Here is a 13,306-nt window from a genome sequence, read left to right on the forward strand (position 1 = left end):
TTCTCAAGTCCCGCCCTCAGTTTGATCTTTGTTTGCTATGATTGGTACGTCTTGCGAATGTCCCATTATCTGTCCAATCAGAGGCAGCTTTTGAGAGGCTCCTATTGGCTCATTCTGTCGCAGGAGGTGGGACTTGTGTGAATACTGGTGGGCGGCAGCTCTTCATCAAGAGACCAGTGGACTGCTAACGTCCGACGGTCTGATTTCGTTTCAACTTTTTTTGTTTAATTGTATTTATTTGCCTACTGAAGTATTGTAATTTAAATGCCAAGGATTCCAAACGAAATTAGAAATAGTAGACAACCTATGGAAACTCTGTTTAATCACGCGGTGATTGGGCCATTCTGCAGCGCTGGGAAAAGTCAATTTCACCACGTGACAATGACGTCAACGACTTTCTTTTTTTCGTATTTAATAGAAACAATAATACTTTTTATTATTAATGTCATGAAGCAGAACAATACAATGACACACAATCATTCAAAGTAAAATAAAATGAACTAAAGTAAAAAAAAAAAAAATAAAAAAAAAAAAAAAAAACAGTGCCAGAGGACAAGAACAAGATTAAACAAAAGAGAAAAAGGGTGCTAAACAACATCATACCATCATATACAATGCTATAATAAGCTCTAATTACCTTTTTACTTGTGCAATTACACAAAACAGAACAATGAATCTTACTTTAGCTTAAATGAATTTCAGAAGCAGTTTGAATAATAATTTACAGCTTTTTCTTTTTCTGATGTTATTATTATTATGATTATTATTATTTACTTTAATTTATTTTACGTTCACGTTTTACGTATGTATATATGTATCTCATGTTGCATATTCACTTTTTCTACTTGTCTGAATTTGTTCAATATTTTAAACTGTCATGTTCATTGTTTGAAATGAGACTGGCATTTAAATAATAAATAAGTTATGATAATAGTAATAGTTTACAGCAGAATAATAAAACTAAAGCTAATTAAACGTTTGATACAGCTAGAACAACTTTATACAAACAAACCCATGGATATACTGACCCCTTGTGTCTTTTGTGTTTTTAATCGTTGCACCTAAAATATAAATTCCTGCTTTTTTCCAAAGTTTTGACGTTATTTATTTAAATGTTTTGAAATACATTAATGTCTTTGTTGTTCATGAATCATGATGTTTTACTGATTTTTTTTATGTGTTAGGCATAGTTATTGGTTACAAAATGATATTTCAATTATGTTGTTAAATCGTATTGCTGTGAACTAAAATACTTCTTTGTAAGCTGTAAATATACCAATATTTTGCCTTTCGCATTTTTATTTTCATTATAAAAGAAGTGAGCATTATATACATGGCTATAAAACGTGTTTTGTTGTTGGATTTTCCCCCATATTCTACACTTTGAGTTTTGTTTTCCAATTTTGTGTATCAGTGGACTGTATTTTTTTTTTTTAATTAAAGTTATTGAATAAGAAAAAAATATAGAATGAATCATCGAGTCAAACAATAGGCGGGTAATTTGTATTATTCGATAATCATAGACGATTGGCTCTTGCACACCGTATGCAAATGACCTAATTTTGACTGACAAGTGATGTATCCAATAAGAATACAGATACGCGCTGACGTACGCACGTACACGTTCCGGTTATATTTAGGGCCTATATAAACACCAAGCCAGTCCATAGCAATACTGCCCTACTCCTGCTTGTTGTCAAAAGCCGGTTATTGCCTTGTATCGAATATGTGGTAGCACATTCTCGTGTGCTATTACACTAAAATTAAAGTGCATTATAGTCCGTCGTATAGCCATATTTAGACTGGAATCGCCAGTGTTGATTATTGGCTAGTTATTGATCAAGCCCTACACAACCTCTCACTGAAAGGACACCGATCTGGATTATTTGTATCTACAGATGTTTCGTCTACTATAATGCAAGATGCATGCTGGTGCTCGGAAAAGGTTGCTCGACTGCTCAATACGTGTCATTTTAACCGCTTCCACCTACTGAAAATAACCTTAAACAGCTGAAAATCTTTGATATTTTGGGGTAAGTGATGATTTAGCAGGACGCAACAGTGTGTCCGCCCATATTTGTGTATAACAGCCTCCGAGCGCAGGCCATGTCGCCCAGAAAAAGCATAATGTATCTGTTATACGTGTGATAATGTTGGGTTTCGATCCTTTAAAGTCTTTGGCGTGATTGTCAATGGATATGTACACGTTTTTAAATGTATAACATTAATACAATTATGGCAAGGTCATGATAAACGCTTGAGTCAATAGGCTTTTCAGACGCGGAACTTACTGCAAACCGAGAGGTAAAATTATTATAAAAGCTGTTAACATGTATGTTTACCGTGGTGATTAATTGAATACAAGTACGGGAGCAAACTGTTTTAATGTGAGCTTTGTGTACGTTATATTATTTTATTCCATTGTATTATTGTCGTATCACGCCCAAGTGAAATTCGGGCCCTGCGATATGGCGCTTAACTAAGTTATACTTCTTAACACTGAACTTGTCTTAACTTGATTTAAAATCTAAATCACTCTGTTTATTTGTTGTTGTTTTTTTGGCTTATGTGCTTTAAGCTGAAATGTAATGGATTCAAGTTTGGTGGACTGGCTGTTGAACGACTCTTCTTAAATTAAACGCGATATTTTAAATGACATATTTCGTTAAGTTTTGTTTTTGTTTTGAAATATATTTGCATTAATAATCACCTATTCACCATAACTTTTATATATTAACGTTACTACAATGTACGAATGATGCAATGAAATAGTGGTATTCGAGTCCGTTTCAGGTAATCGGTTTTATCGAGTTAACTTGTACGACGACAAATATGTTGATGTAAAGCTTTTTAACATTTGAGATGGTCCTAATATATAGATAAATAACTATATTTTAATTTTTTATTTATTATTGTTACATTTGTGGGCTCTGCTAGTGTTATGTCTTTTGAATTGTTTCTGTTTACTGTAGATTAATCGGTTAGGAGTAAAAGTAACGAAAAGTAATTAAACTTCAAAATCTTGGTATAATCATTTAAATAAGATTATTTAACTGGTTTCATTGTTGTTTAAACACAGTGATTGAGAAATATATTGTAAAAAGAAAATGATACAGCACAAGGCAACGTTAAAGATAAGTAATAATATAGGCATGTAATAGGTGTTAACAAATTTTATACTTGTCATATGTATAATAAGTTGCGAATAGTGGTTTTCTGTTGAGTCATTTGCACATTGATTAATCTGTTTTACTTAAATTTGTAGAAGTAATTGGTTCAGCTTTAGAGTTGTGTAAACGACACCACTTTCAAATGGAAAATGAAGACTTTCTATGTGTTTTGGCCGTTCATTTACACAACTATGTTTTGGGGACCTGACTACGCAAACTTTTGAAAATGGGTTTCAAAGCGCATGTTTTTGAAAACGATGCCTTCTCCATGTAAACTACATGGGCCCTGTCCCAAATGGCACCCTAAAGTAAATACTCGCAGTCTTTATCTTCCGAAGAGTCTGCACTTTCGTGACGTCTGGAAGAAGTCCACTGCGGATGCGGGATCAGCAAAAGTGCGCATCTAGGGCGCGTATCAGCTACAGAGGGGGTGCTCGCAAGCAGCCTTCTGACACCTAAAATGACACCCTACGGTCTAGTGGATTAAATGGACGCGCGCATGCGGTAGCCATCGTAAGTCGACAAAATCGAAAGTGCATATAAGTGTGCCATTTGGGACAGGGCCATAAAGGTGAATTGGTGACATGAGTATTATGTGTTCGTGGGGTGTTTCTTGAAAAAGTGACACTGCCAACGCTTGGCATGCATAATACAGCCTTTTTTAAAATCATTTTTCCCATATCCGTGTGAAATTGTGAATGGGGATTGGTTTGACAGTGACAATGTTGTCGTCTGTTTTTAGTACGTCGTGCAAACCTACCCATAGTTATGAATATGGTATAGGTAAGCTTTCAAAAGTGTTTAAGTCCTCTTGTATTGAATGTTGGGTCAGTTGAGTAGACCTGGCAACCTTTAGTCTTGCCTAATTGTATGATATTGTAGTTTAAAGGGATACTCCACTTTTTTAGAAATAGGCTCATTTTACAACTCCCCCAGAGTTAAACATATGAGTTTACCGTTTTCGAATCCATTCAGCCGATTTTCTGATATTTAGAAGAATATCAGTAACGAGACAGTTTCTGGTCTCATTGACTTCCATAGTAGGAAAAAAATATACTATGGAAGTCAATGAGACCTGGTTACTGATATTCTTCTAAATATCAGAAAATCACCTGAATGGATTCGAAGACTGTTCGACTAGCACAGGTTTATTATTTGTGCAAGCTACACCAAGAGAGACATTTTGGCAAAATAAAACAATTATTTCATGTTTAGATAAATTAGGCTATGTATCCAAAACAACATCTCGAACTGTTCATTGATTTCCACCATGTGTTTTTCTGCTGCAGGTGAAGAATGACAGAATATAAGCTTGTGGTGGTGGGTGCTGGAGGCGTGGGCAAGAGCGCTCTCACCATCCAACTCATCCAGAACCACTTCGTGGATGAATACGACCCAACCATAGAGGTGAGCCATGGGTACCTCTGTCAAGACGTTCACTTTCTACTGCCACACAAAACTGTGAAACTCACCCTTATGGAAATTTGCATCCACAAAAAAAAAAAAAAAGTACTGTTAAATGTTCAAGAGTGCTATCCGGTTATTCTAGTTTTAAAGGTGGTTACCAGGTGGAATGCCTTTTGTGTTTCTTCCTTTTCCTGTTTTCTGCCATAGCGTCATTTTTAAACCTCTGGCCGAAAAGTGTAGTTTGTATGTTTTGTCCATGTTGTAATTTTGCATGTTTGTTTTGAAGAGACATTTTCTTTGTAATAATGAAATGGGCTATATGCACGCATAAGTTCCGCATTTGACGTAAGGATGCTCATCCATTTCCGGTTGTGTAGATTAAAGCGGAGGAAAACCGGAGAAAACGGGATTATGGCAGAGTCTTCAATATTTACTGTCCTCCCGTCTTTGAAACGAAACGTACATACGTTTAGATGAAATTTTATATATAGTTATGTTTATTTAATATAATTTTAAAAAGAAGCATAAACACAACGAGGGGTGTCTGTTTTATCTGTTTTTGTGACTAACGTTTCTTTATTATAACCATGGAGTATAAAATTCAATATAAATTCTCGGTATTGCATTGGACTCTATGATCGGCGGAAGTAATCGAGCATCCCTAATCCTTCACCGGAAATAACGCCGTGCATAGAGCCCGTTATACCACAATGGTTATACCACTCCACATGCTCAATATCATGTCACTTGTGCAGGACTCCTACAGGAAGCAGGTGGTGATTGACGGGGAGACGTGTCTTCTGGACATCTTGGACACTGCAGGTCAGGAGGAGTACAGTGCCATGAGGGACCAGTACATGAGGACAGGGGAGGGATTTCTTTGTGTCTTTGCCATCAATAACACCAAGTCCTTCGAGGACATTCACCACTACAGGTGAGCCAGAAACGGAGTAGTGTGCAGATTGAGGTCTGTAGCGCACTAGCACGCCTCACTAAGTCTAATGAATTGTAGATGTGTAATATTCTCTGTGTGGTTTTGCAGAGAGCAGATAAAGCGAGTAAAGGACTCGGAGGACGTCCCGATGGTCCTGGTGGGGAATAAGTGTGATCTTCCTTCCCGCAGTGTGGACACCAAGCAGGCTCAGGATTTAGCACGGAGCTACGGCATTCCATTCATAGAGACCTCAGCAAAAACAAGACAGGTATGGAAAACATGCGCGGATGTGTGTTGTACGTTTACATGTGCACCAATATTGCATTTTTCAATATCCTGAACATGCGCTAAGATTTTTTTTTTTTTTTTCACCATTATTTGCGTTCCTCCAGTCAAGTAATGAAACTGCATATAGTAGGTGTTACTGGCCACTTTATTACAAATGCTAAATGCATTTCTATGGACGTACTGGAATTTTTCATTTTTTTTCTGGGTGACCCACCTAAAGTCTTCATTTCGACTTTTTCCACAGTCAATATACTGCATTTATATTCATGACATGCAACCTTGTCGATTTGCTACTTTTTTTTTTTTTTTTTTCAGCACCCCATAAATGTAATGCTTTCTTTACCGCTATGTTTTCGAAGCCGTGCATGACGGGCATCATCGATTAAAGTGTCGATTGCGATTAAAATCTGCATATGCCACAGTTTGCTACGATTATGAGCTTGATCGGATCAGATTGATTTAGAGCTGCATGATTTTGGATAAAATGAAAATCACAAAAAAAAGGAAACTAAACAAATAACAAGTAATTTACTAGAGGTTCTGACAAAATGTCAATTGCAGACTATTTAAAATGTTTAATCAATTCCTTAATTGTTTCATTACTGGATGAATCAGTGATTTTAAGCAAATCATTTGAATGAGTTATTAAATGACGCATATTTTTTTAACCATTACTTGATGCCACAAAAAAGTAATCGATACAATCTTTTTTTTTAATTTTTATTTTTTTAAAGGGCCAAGTTACTTTCAAAAAAGATTTTGATCACTACCGTAGACGCATGTTTATCAAACCATAAACTTCTCTCCCAGAGCTTCAGTTTATTTTCACAGTCACACCTACACATGAGAACTGCTCTCTGGGTAAACGACAGTGGCAACGCGGCTAACAATGTTCTGGTATGATTTGTCAAAGGTTTAATGGACCTTTTTCTATCTAGTAACGTTTTTGATAGTGAATCATTGACTTTTAGGAGATTGTGATCTTTTAACGGTAATCGTGCAGCACTAGTGTGATTCAAATATTGTTAACATGAGGTAAAGTTTAATTCCAATATTTCCTAAATCGCATTGACGGTGCATGTAAACCTGGCCATTGCAAGACTTTTTTTTTTTTTGACCGATTTTAAAGCTGTTTTGAAGACAACATGAAATCAAAATCAACAAATATCCGTGATCGTTTCGTGAAAAAAAGTTTTCTATAATCAATTTCCTCTTTTCTCCACCTCTACTACAACCCTTAAGGCCACAATTAAAATGAATTTGACAGTACAACATGTACATGCACTATTCAATCAAATTCCGATGGATAAAATTACCCATCCCATCTATATTTTGCTCAGAAATGCATCATGCAAGTTAAATGAGTTTTGTAAGCAATTTCATGTTGTCTTTAATACCATGTTAAAATATTTTGGTGTCAAATGTGGTTTGAAATCTCATTTATAATCAGTCGACAAACTTATAGAGTGAATCTCCCTTTCGAGAACATGTCTGGGTCCCACAGTGAAAGGGAAGAAATTAGTTTTATTTTAGCACATTTTATGTACTTAAATTCAAATGCATTTAGATGTAGGCCTACACTGTAGATCACTGTAGCATTACTTTTATTTATTTTTATTATAAAGGTAAGTGTGACTTGGACTTTGTTACATTCACACACCAGAATTGCTGTTTGAATGTGTAGAATTGTAGGAAAGTTGTCCAGTGTGTGTTGTTGCTTTAGACTGGCTTCATGCATGAGTTTCTGACTAGCTTTATGAATAATTAATCAGGTGCACAACACAGAACACAACTGATCTGGCTCTGGGTTTGTGCCTGGTCTCTCGTGCATTTATTATCCTTTATCTGTGTTTGATTTCACCTTAAGATAAATTAATCCTTTAATGACTAAGAATGCAGATTGGATTGATTTGATCAAGGGTTCAATCACTATAAATCAACTAGGGGATATTAATCTGCTCTATCTGTCATGTTTAAAAATCAGGGCAGACGCTCTGTTCCTCCCTCTGCAGTGCTCGAATCACAACTCCGTGCGGTGCTGGGGAATAATAAAGGCTTCTGAATTCATTTCTTTTTTTCTCTGTTGCGAGCCACACATGCTGCCCACTGGTACCATACTGCTGTCTTCAATACTCCGGCTGCAAGCTAGTGAATTTGTTTAATTTCAAATTTCTTTTTAAATCCAGTGGTGTTCAAGAACACAACTAAGGGTACATTTACACGACAACGATACTTAAAACGTACTAAAGGTGTGGCTCTTGTTTTTTGTCTTTTGCATTTATGAAGTTTCACGCATAAATGTCAAACGATCCCAGTTCACGTGGATCTGCGAGAACGACTGAACGTTGTTATTCACATCAGGCCAGTAGATGGCGATGTCACTGTTAAGAAACACTTCCTGCCTATAGACTGAACACTTAAAACATTACACGTCACGGTTTTCACAAATTTGCTTTTTTTTTGTAGTTTAAATGAAGACGATAAAGTTTTTTTTTTTTTTTTTAAACGTGCGATTTGAAACCCGTTGTCCAAGGATTGCTTTTTCAGGCCCCCAAATGCTATTTTCATAACTGAACAAAAGCGCACAGTGTCCTGGTTTTAGTTGAAATCTGTCGTGTAAATGTCCCCTAATTGAGAAACTCTTACACAATAGTGTGAAGATGCATGCCATCGAATAATGATCTAAACTTAACTATGCCAGATTCCCTTTAAATTTCCAGAATTAAGGGGGTAAAGCACCTCTAATTATGCCAGCCCTATGTGGGAAAATGTTTTATAGTTTCAGTGGATTCCTGAAATCCAATTGTGACCCTTCTCCGTAATGATGGCTGTGTGCGTTCCTTAACACTGAAGGGAGTTGTGTTTTGCACTGCAGAGAGTGGAAGATGCCTTTTATACTCTGGTACGGGAGATCAGGCAATTCCGGCTAAGAAAAGTCTGTAAAGAAGAAAAGACGACACAATGCATCAAGCTTAAAAAATGTGTTTTGATGTGAGAGGGGTAAGTTTGAAGCGCTGCCCGTCTGCAATCCAGGTGTTGGGTTCGACATCTGCTGTACACTTTTCACTTGTTCTTGGGTGAATCTAACGAAAACGGTCAAAGCAATAGCTGGGTCATATTTTACCCCAAAATTATAGAGGTATAGGCGTCAATGCATGCCATCTATACCATTTCTTTAGGGGATCAAGTCAGTTTTACTGTCATTACTTGCACCCGTCGTTCCAAACCCATAAGTCTTTTCACTTTCGAAACCCAAATGATCCCTCTTTTATATAATTTGAGACTAATTTAGACTAAAGACTAAAATTTGAGTTAAATTGATTTTTGTCCTTCCATTGACAGTCTATTCAACTACCGCTTTGATGCTTCAAAAAGTTAATAAAGAGATCGTAAAACGAATCCACATGCTGCAAATTTTCTAATTAAATACATTTCCAGAATTATTTTTTTGTTGTTGTCCTGAATTGAATTAAAATAGGTAGGAATTTATTAATTTGCATTATTTATTTACTGATAAATACTTTTTTCAAATATTATTTTAAAATATTTTTACTTATTTACATTATCTCTATTTATTTACTTATAGTATTTTGTCCTGAATTTTGTTCATTTAAATTAAAATGTAATTATTTAGAGGGATTTCAATTTTATTATTCACTTATTTCACTGAATAATTCATGCTAATTGTAATATTTATTTAAATAAGGGGAATGTGTGCTTGCCTGACTATCAAAAATGTCACAATGCGAAAAAAGAAAATCCTCTCAACATGTGTTAAATCAAAATATGTATCATTTGTTTGATTTTTGGGTTGAAATATGACCGTTTCTTTGAGATTCACTCTCTTATTTAAAACCATTACTTAACTTTTTTACTTTTTTCACTATTCTTTCAGAAAGTGTTTGGTGAATGGTGTCAGACCAGTTTTATTGAGTCTAATGTGATGCTAAAAAGTTGGGCATAGAAACTAGATTTGCTGTAATTCTAAACAGAATCTGAAGTCCTTGTTTTCCCTTTTTTTTCGAAGGGCGTGGACGACGCGTTTTATACTTTAGTCCGAGAAATCCGGAAGCACAAGGAGAAGATGAGCAAAGAGGGCAAGAAGAAAAAGAAGAAATCCAAAACAAAATGTGTATTAATGTGAAACAAGCCTTTCCTGTCATTATAGACTCAAAAAGAAAGAAAAACAAGTTCCACAACTGCATTTTGTACATTACACTAAATTATTAGCCTCTTCAGAATACAGAATGGATCCATATTCTACTTGCTTTCTTAAATGAAATAAGCTTTACTTCTCGTTCGGTGCCAGTTGCCCCTAAGTGTTGGTCCCTAGACACCTTGAATGACTTATTTTAATCGGATGGGCTGTCGGAACTGGTTTTTATTTTGCAGTTGGTTTTTCTAGAGTAGTTTTTTAAAGGTGTGGATTTGAAAGCACTCTTTTTTTGGTGTGCTATACGAGAACTAGCCGTGTAGAGGTTTAGACGGGAACTTTGCATGTGATTCGCTTGATTTTACAAGGAACTGAAACCTTGAGGAATTATTTTTGAGGACCAACACTTCCTGGGCGGTGTTTTGATACATTATCACTGTGTATGACCCTGCCTTTGGATGTCCCAGACTTCCAAAAAAAAAAAAAAAAAAACACCCACCTGCATGTGAACCTCCATTGTAGTCGGATTAACGCCCTCTCTCTGAAGCCATGGTAATGTGTATATATGGTGAACTCTTAACCCCGTTAACCTTATTTCCCTGTTTGCATGCTGCGTTTTGTTCTTTAAACTTCCAGGGAACGGTAATGCGTTGAATACTGTATAATAACCACTGTTGTGTAGAGAGGATTTCCTCAGCTGGTCCGAACTGGCCATTATTAATATTTTACCATTTTTTAAATCTTTTTTTTTTTTTTTTTTTTAAAGGTACAATATGCAAGATTGTTTTGCCACCAGGGGTCGCTAACCTCTTACAATAACAAAGGCGTATATTAATGACGTATATTCCGCATTAAGCGGAATTATGGATCTTGTCGTCAAGCTGATGGATCTTTTATGGATGAGTGAATACATTGATGTTTTTAGCATGACTAACGTTAGTATGAAGCAGGGCGCGATTGCTAAAAGTATACCAGCGCCACACGCAACGCGAGTCCCGCGGATATAAAGGAATAAGGACATTTAATTTTACCGAACTACACGCTGAATTACTCCCACAGGTCAGTTTATTAGACGAATTAAACTTGAGGTAACGCAGCGCTGCTTCACTTGCTCGAACAGTTTCACTATCACACTAAACGGCATTTGAGTGTGTTGAATGTTAGTTCGGTTGTTTATTGGCTGTATGAGACTAAGCTTAACATTAACATTACAGATCGTATTCTAACTTTTCGTCATGTTCAACTATATAACATTGATTAGTTTTGTATACATTGATTTGCTCACCTGTTTGCTCAAGTAACATGCAGCACTCGCATCTCTGTCAAGTCGAAGTTAGTCGCGGACGTGGAGCTCTCGGCATCTGGAAAGATGTTGATCTTTGTTCTAATCCTCTTTTTGTCTCAAAGTCTGCTTGCCATGGTCCATAATGTTTGAACAAAACCCTGCTAGGGATAAGCACGCATAACGGGCATAACCGACCCAGTTGTCCACGTCTGTCGCCATGGTTACTATTGCAGTACGAGGTCAAACCTGGCGGAAACCGAGGGTAACGCGGATATGACGTCATTGACTGGTGACTGCTCACACACCCCGTTTCCTTGATTAAAAATCGCAATTTTCTCACAATTTACAAATAGTTGGAAACATTTGGGATATTTTAAGTAATCAACAAAACAAAATCTATAACATTGGCCTTGTGGTTTTTGGATATTTTACTGCAAAAATCCTGCATATTGTACCTTTAAATAAAATAACCTCAGTTGGCTTCGTGTCCATGTGGTGGTGATAACTCAATCTAAAATCTACAGTAATTTCTCGGGATGATGTAAAGTGACAAAAAAAAAAAATGGTGATTAGGCTCTATATGCAAAAATACGCGAGAAGAAAGAAATTGCTGCAAAGTAAGACATGCTTAATTATGCTTTTTATGAATCACTACAGAAATGCAAAGCTGCAGTTGGCCAATCAGAATCAAGTATTCCAGAGAGAGTGTAATAACGATTCGAAACGTTCTTTTCTGTAAAGATCTACACTAGTGAAAACCTCGCTTCTGCATAAAGCTGAGGATTTTTATTACGTATGAATATTTCCCTCTTGTGCCCAGCCAAACTGCGCCTTAGAAGTCTGAATCATTACATTGAAATGTTTTTTTGCTAAGATAAGGGGGGGGGCGTTTACACGACACTTTACGCGATTCGGACAACGACAGTGGCTGTTTTTTGAAATCGATACAGTTATAGTCTCCGTGTAAACTACAAAATTGGTGACGTCATTCGCATGCGTATAACGTGTTCAGTCTATAAGTGCGTCTTTTTTCTTTACAAAGTGGCATCGCCATCTACTGGCCTGGCATGAATAATACAGCGTTTTCAGTCGTATTTGTGGATCCTTGTGAACGGGGATCGTTTTGACAACTTTTCTATTTGTCGTGTGAACGCACCCTAATTTGAGATTGGCGAACATCACTTCGTATTAGTTATTCGGATGCAAATGTAGGTGGAAAACGAATTCAAACAAATGCCTTGTTGGTTTTTCTAATGCCATCAACCATCATTACTCTGTTGCTTCTACAAGCCCAGTTATATTTCATTCAGAGTGGCAGCCGTGATCCAGTATACCATGGTAAAATGTGTTTTTAGGGCAAATCACTCAAACCAAAGAGAGTGATATAAAGACGACTTTTGTGTGGCAATACTTGTGATGTCATGAGATGATGTCATTTATAGGAGATTTACATTACACAAGCAGAATCTTGCTTTAAAACCTTTTACCATGCGTCCTTAACCGTCACTAGTTTTGCTTTTCTGATAATTTGACTGTATGACTAATAATGCTCAGTAAATCAGGATGTCCGCTCTTATGCAAAGTTGAGGATTTTAAGTGATTTCTGTTCCCTTTAAGTCATTTAATAGCAGCCTGTAACGCAAGTAGCAAAGTCATTAGATTTTTTTTTTTTTTTTGAATCATTTCTGAAATGTTCTCTGTCTGTTTGTGTGCCAATTGCAAATGTTGATAAAATGGTTCATGTATATAATGTATGGACCTTGTTTTAACAGCCTTTGTACGGTTGTGATAAAGATGAATATTTTGTAAATTGTGCTTATTTTTTTTTGTTTTTTGTTTAATGAATTGAGTGACGCTTAATTGTAATTAAGTGTCACGTGTTAATGTCTGAGCAAGTGCTGGTCTAAGGTCATCTTTTGCCTCTCCCGTTTCAGTGAATGTGATTATTAGGAAGGAAAAAGCTGTTCTCAGATCAGCACGGTTTTATAAATACAAACCCAATCCTGTTTTTCCCCATTAATCTTACCAGTCTTATTTAATGTGTAATTAAAAGAAGTACATCAAACCCA

The 13,306-nt window shown here is 36.3% G+C and overlaps 1 protein-coding gene across 3 annotated transcripts; it reads left to right on the top strand.

Moving 5' to 3' along the window:
• The first annotated feature begins 1,654 nt into the window (after nt 1-1,654).
• Nucleotides 1,655-13,306, top strand: kras (KRas proto-oncogene, GTPase). 3 transcript variants are annotated; one of them, XM_039646854.2, is made up of 6 exons: nt 1,655-2,033; nt 4,460-4,577; nt 5,333-5,511; nt 5,620-5,779; nt 8,675-8,799; nt 9,827-9,934. In XM_039646854.2, exons 2-5 carry the CDS (start codon nt 4,467-4,469, stop codon nt 8,792-8,794), a joined length of 570 nt encoding a protein of 189 aa, XP_039502788.1. In that variant the 5' UTR covers nt 1,655-2,033; nt 4,460-4,466; the 3' UTR covers nt 8,795-8,799; nt 9,827-9,934. The 3 variants fall into 3 exon arrangements, with proteins under 3 accessions (XP_039502788.1, XP_039502789.1, XP_088984119.1); XM_089127993.1 differs by lacking the exon at nt 1,655-2,033 and adding an exon at nt 2,109-2,304; XM_039646855.2 differs by lacking the exon at nt 8,675-8,799 and having other exon boundaries at nt 1,658-2,033; nt 9,827-13,306.

This window comes from Pimephales promelas, chromosome 25 (genome assembly GCF_988280905.1).
Source record: "Pimephales promelas chromosome 25, fPimPro1.hap1.1, whole genome shotgun sequence".
NCBI lineage: Eukaryota > Metazoa > Chordata > Actinopteri > Cypriniformes > Leuciscidae > Pimephales > Pimephales promelas.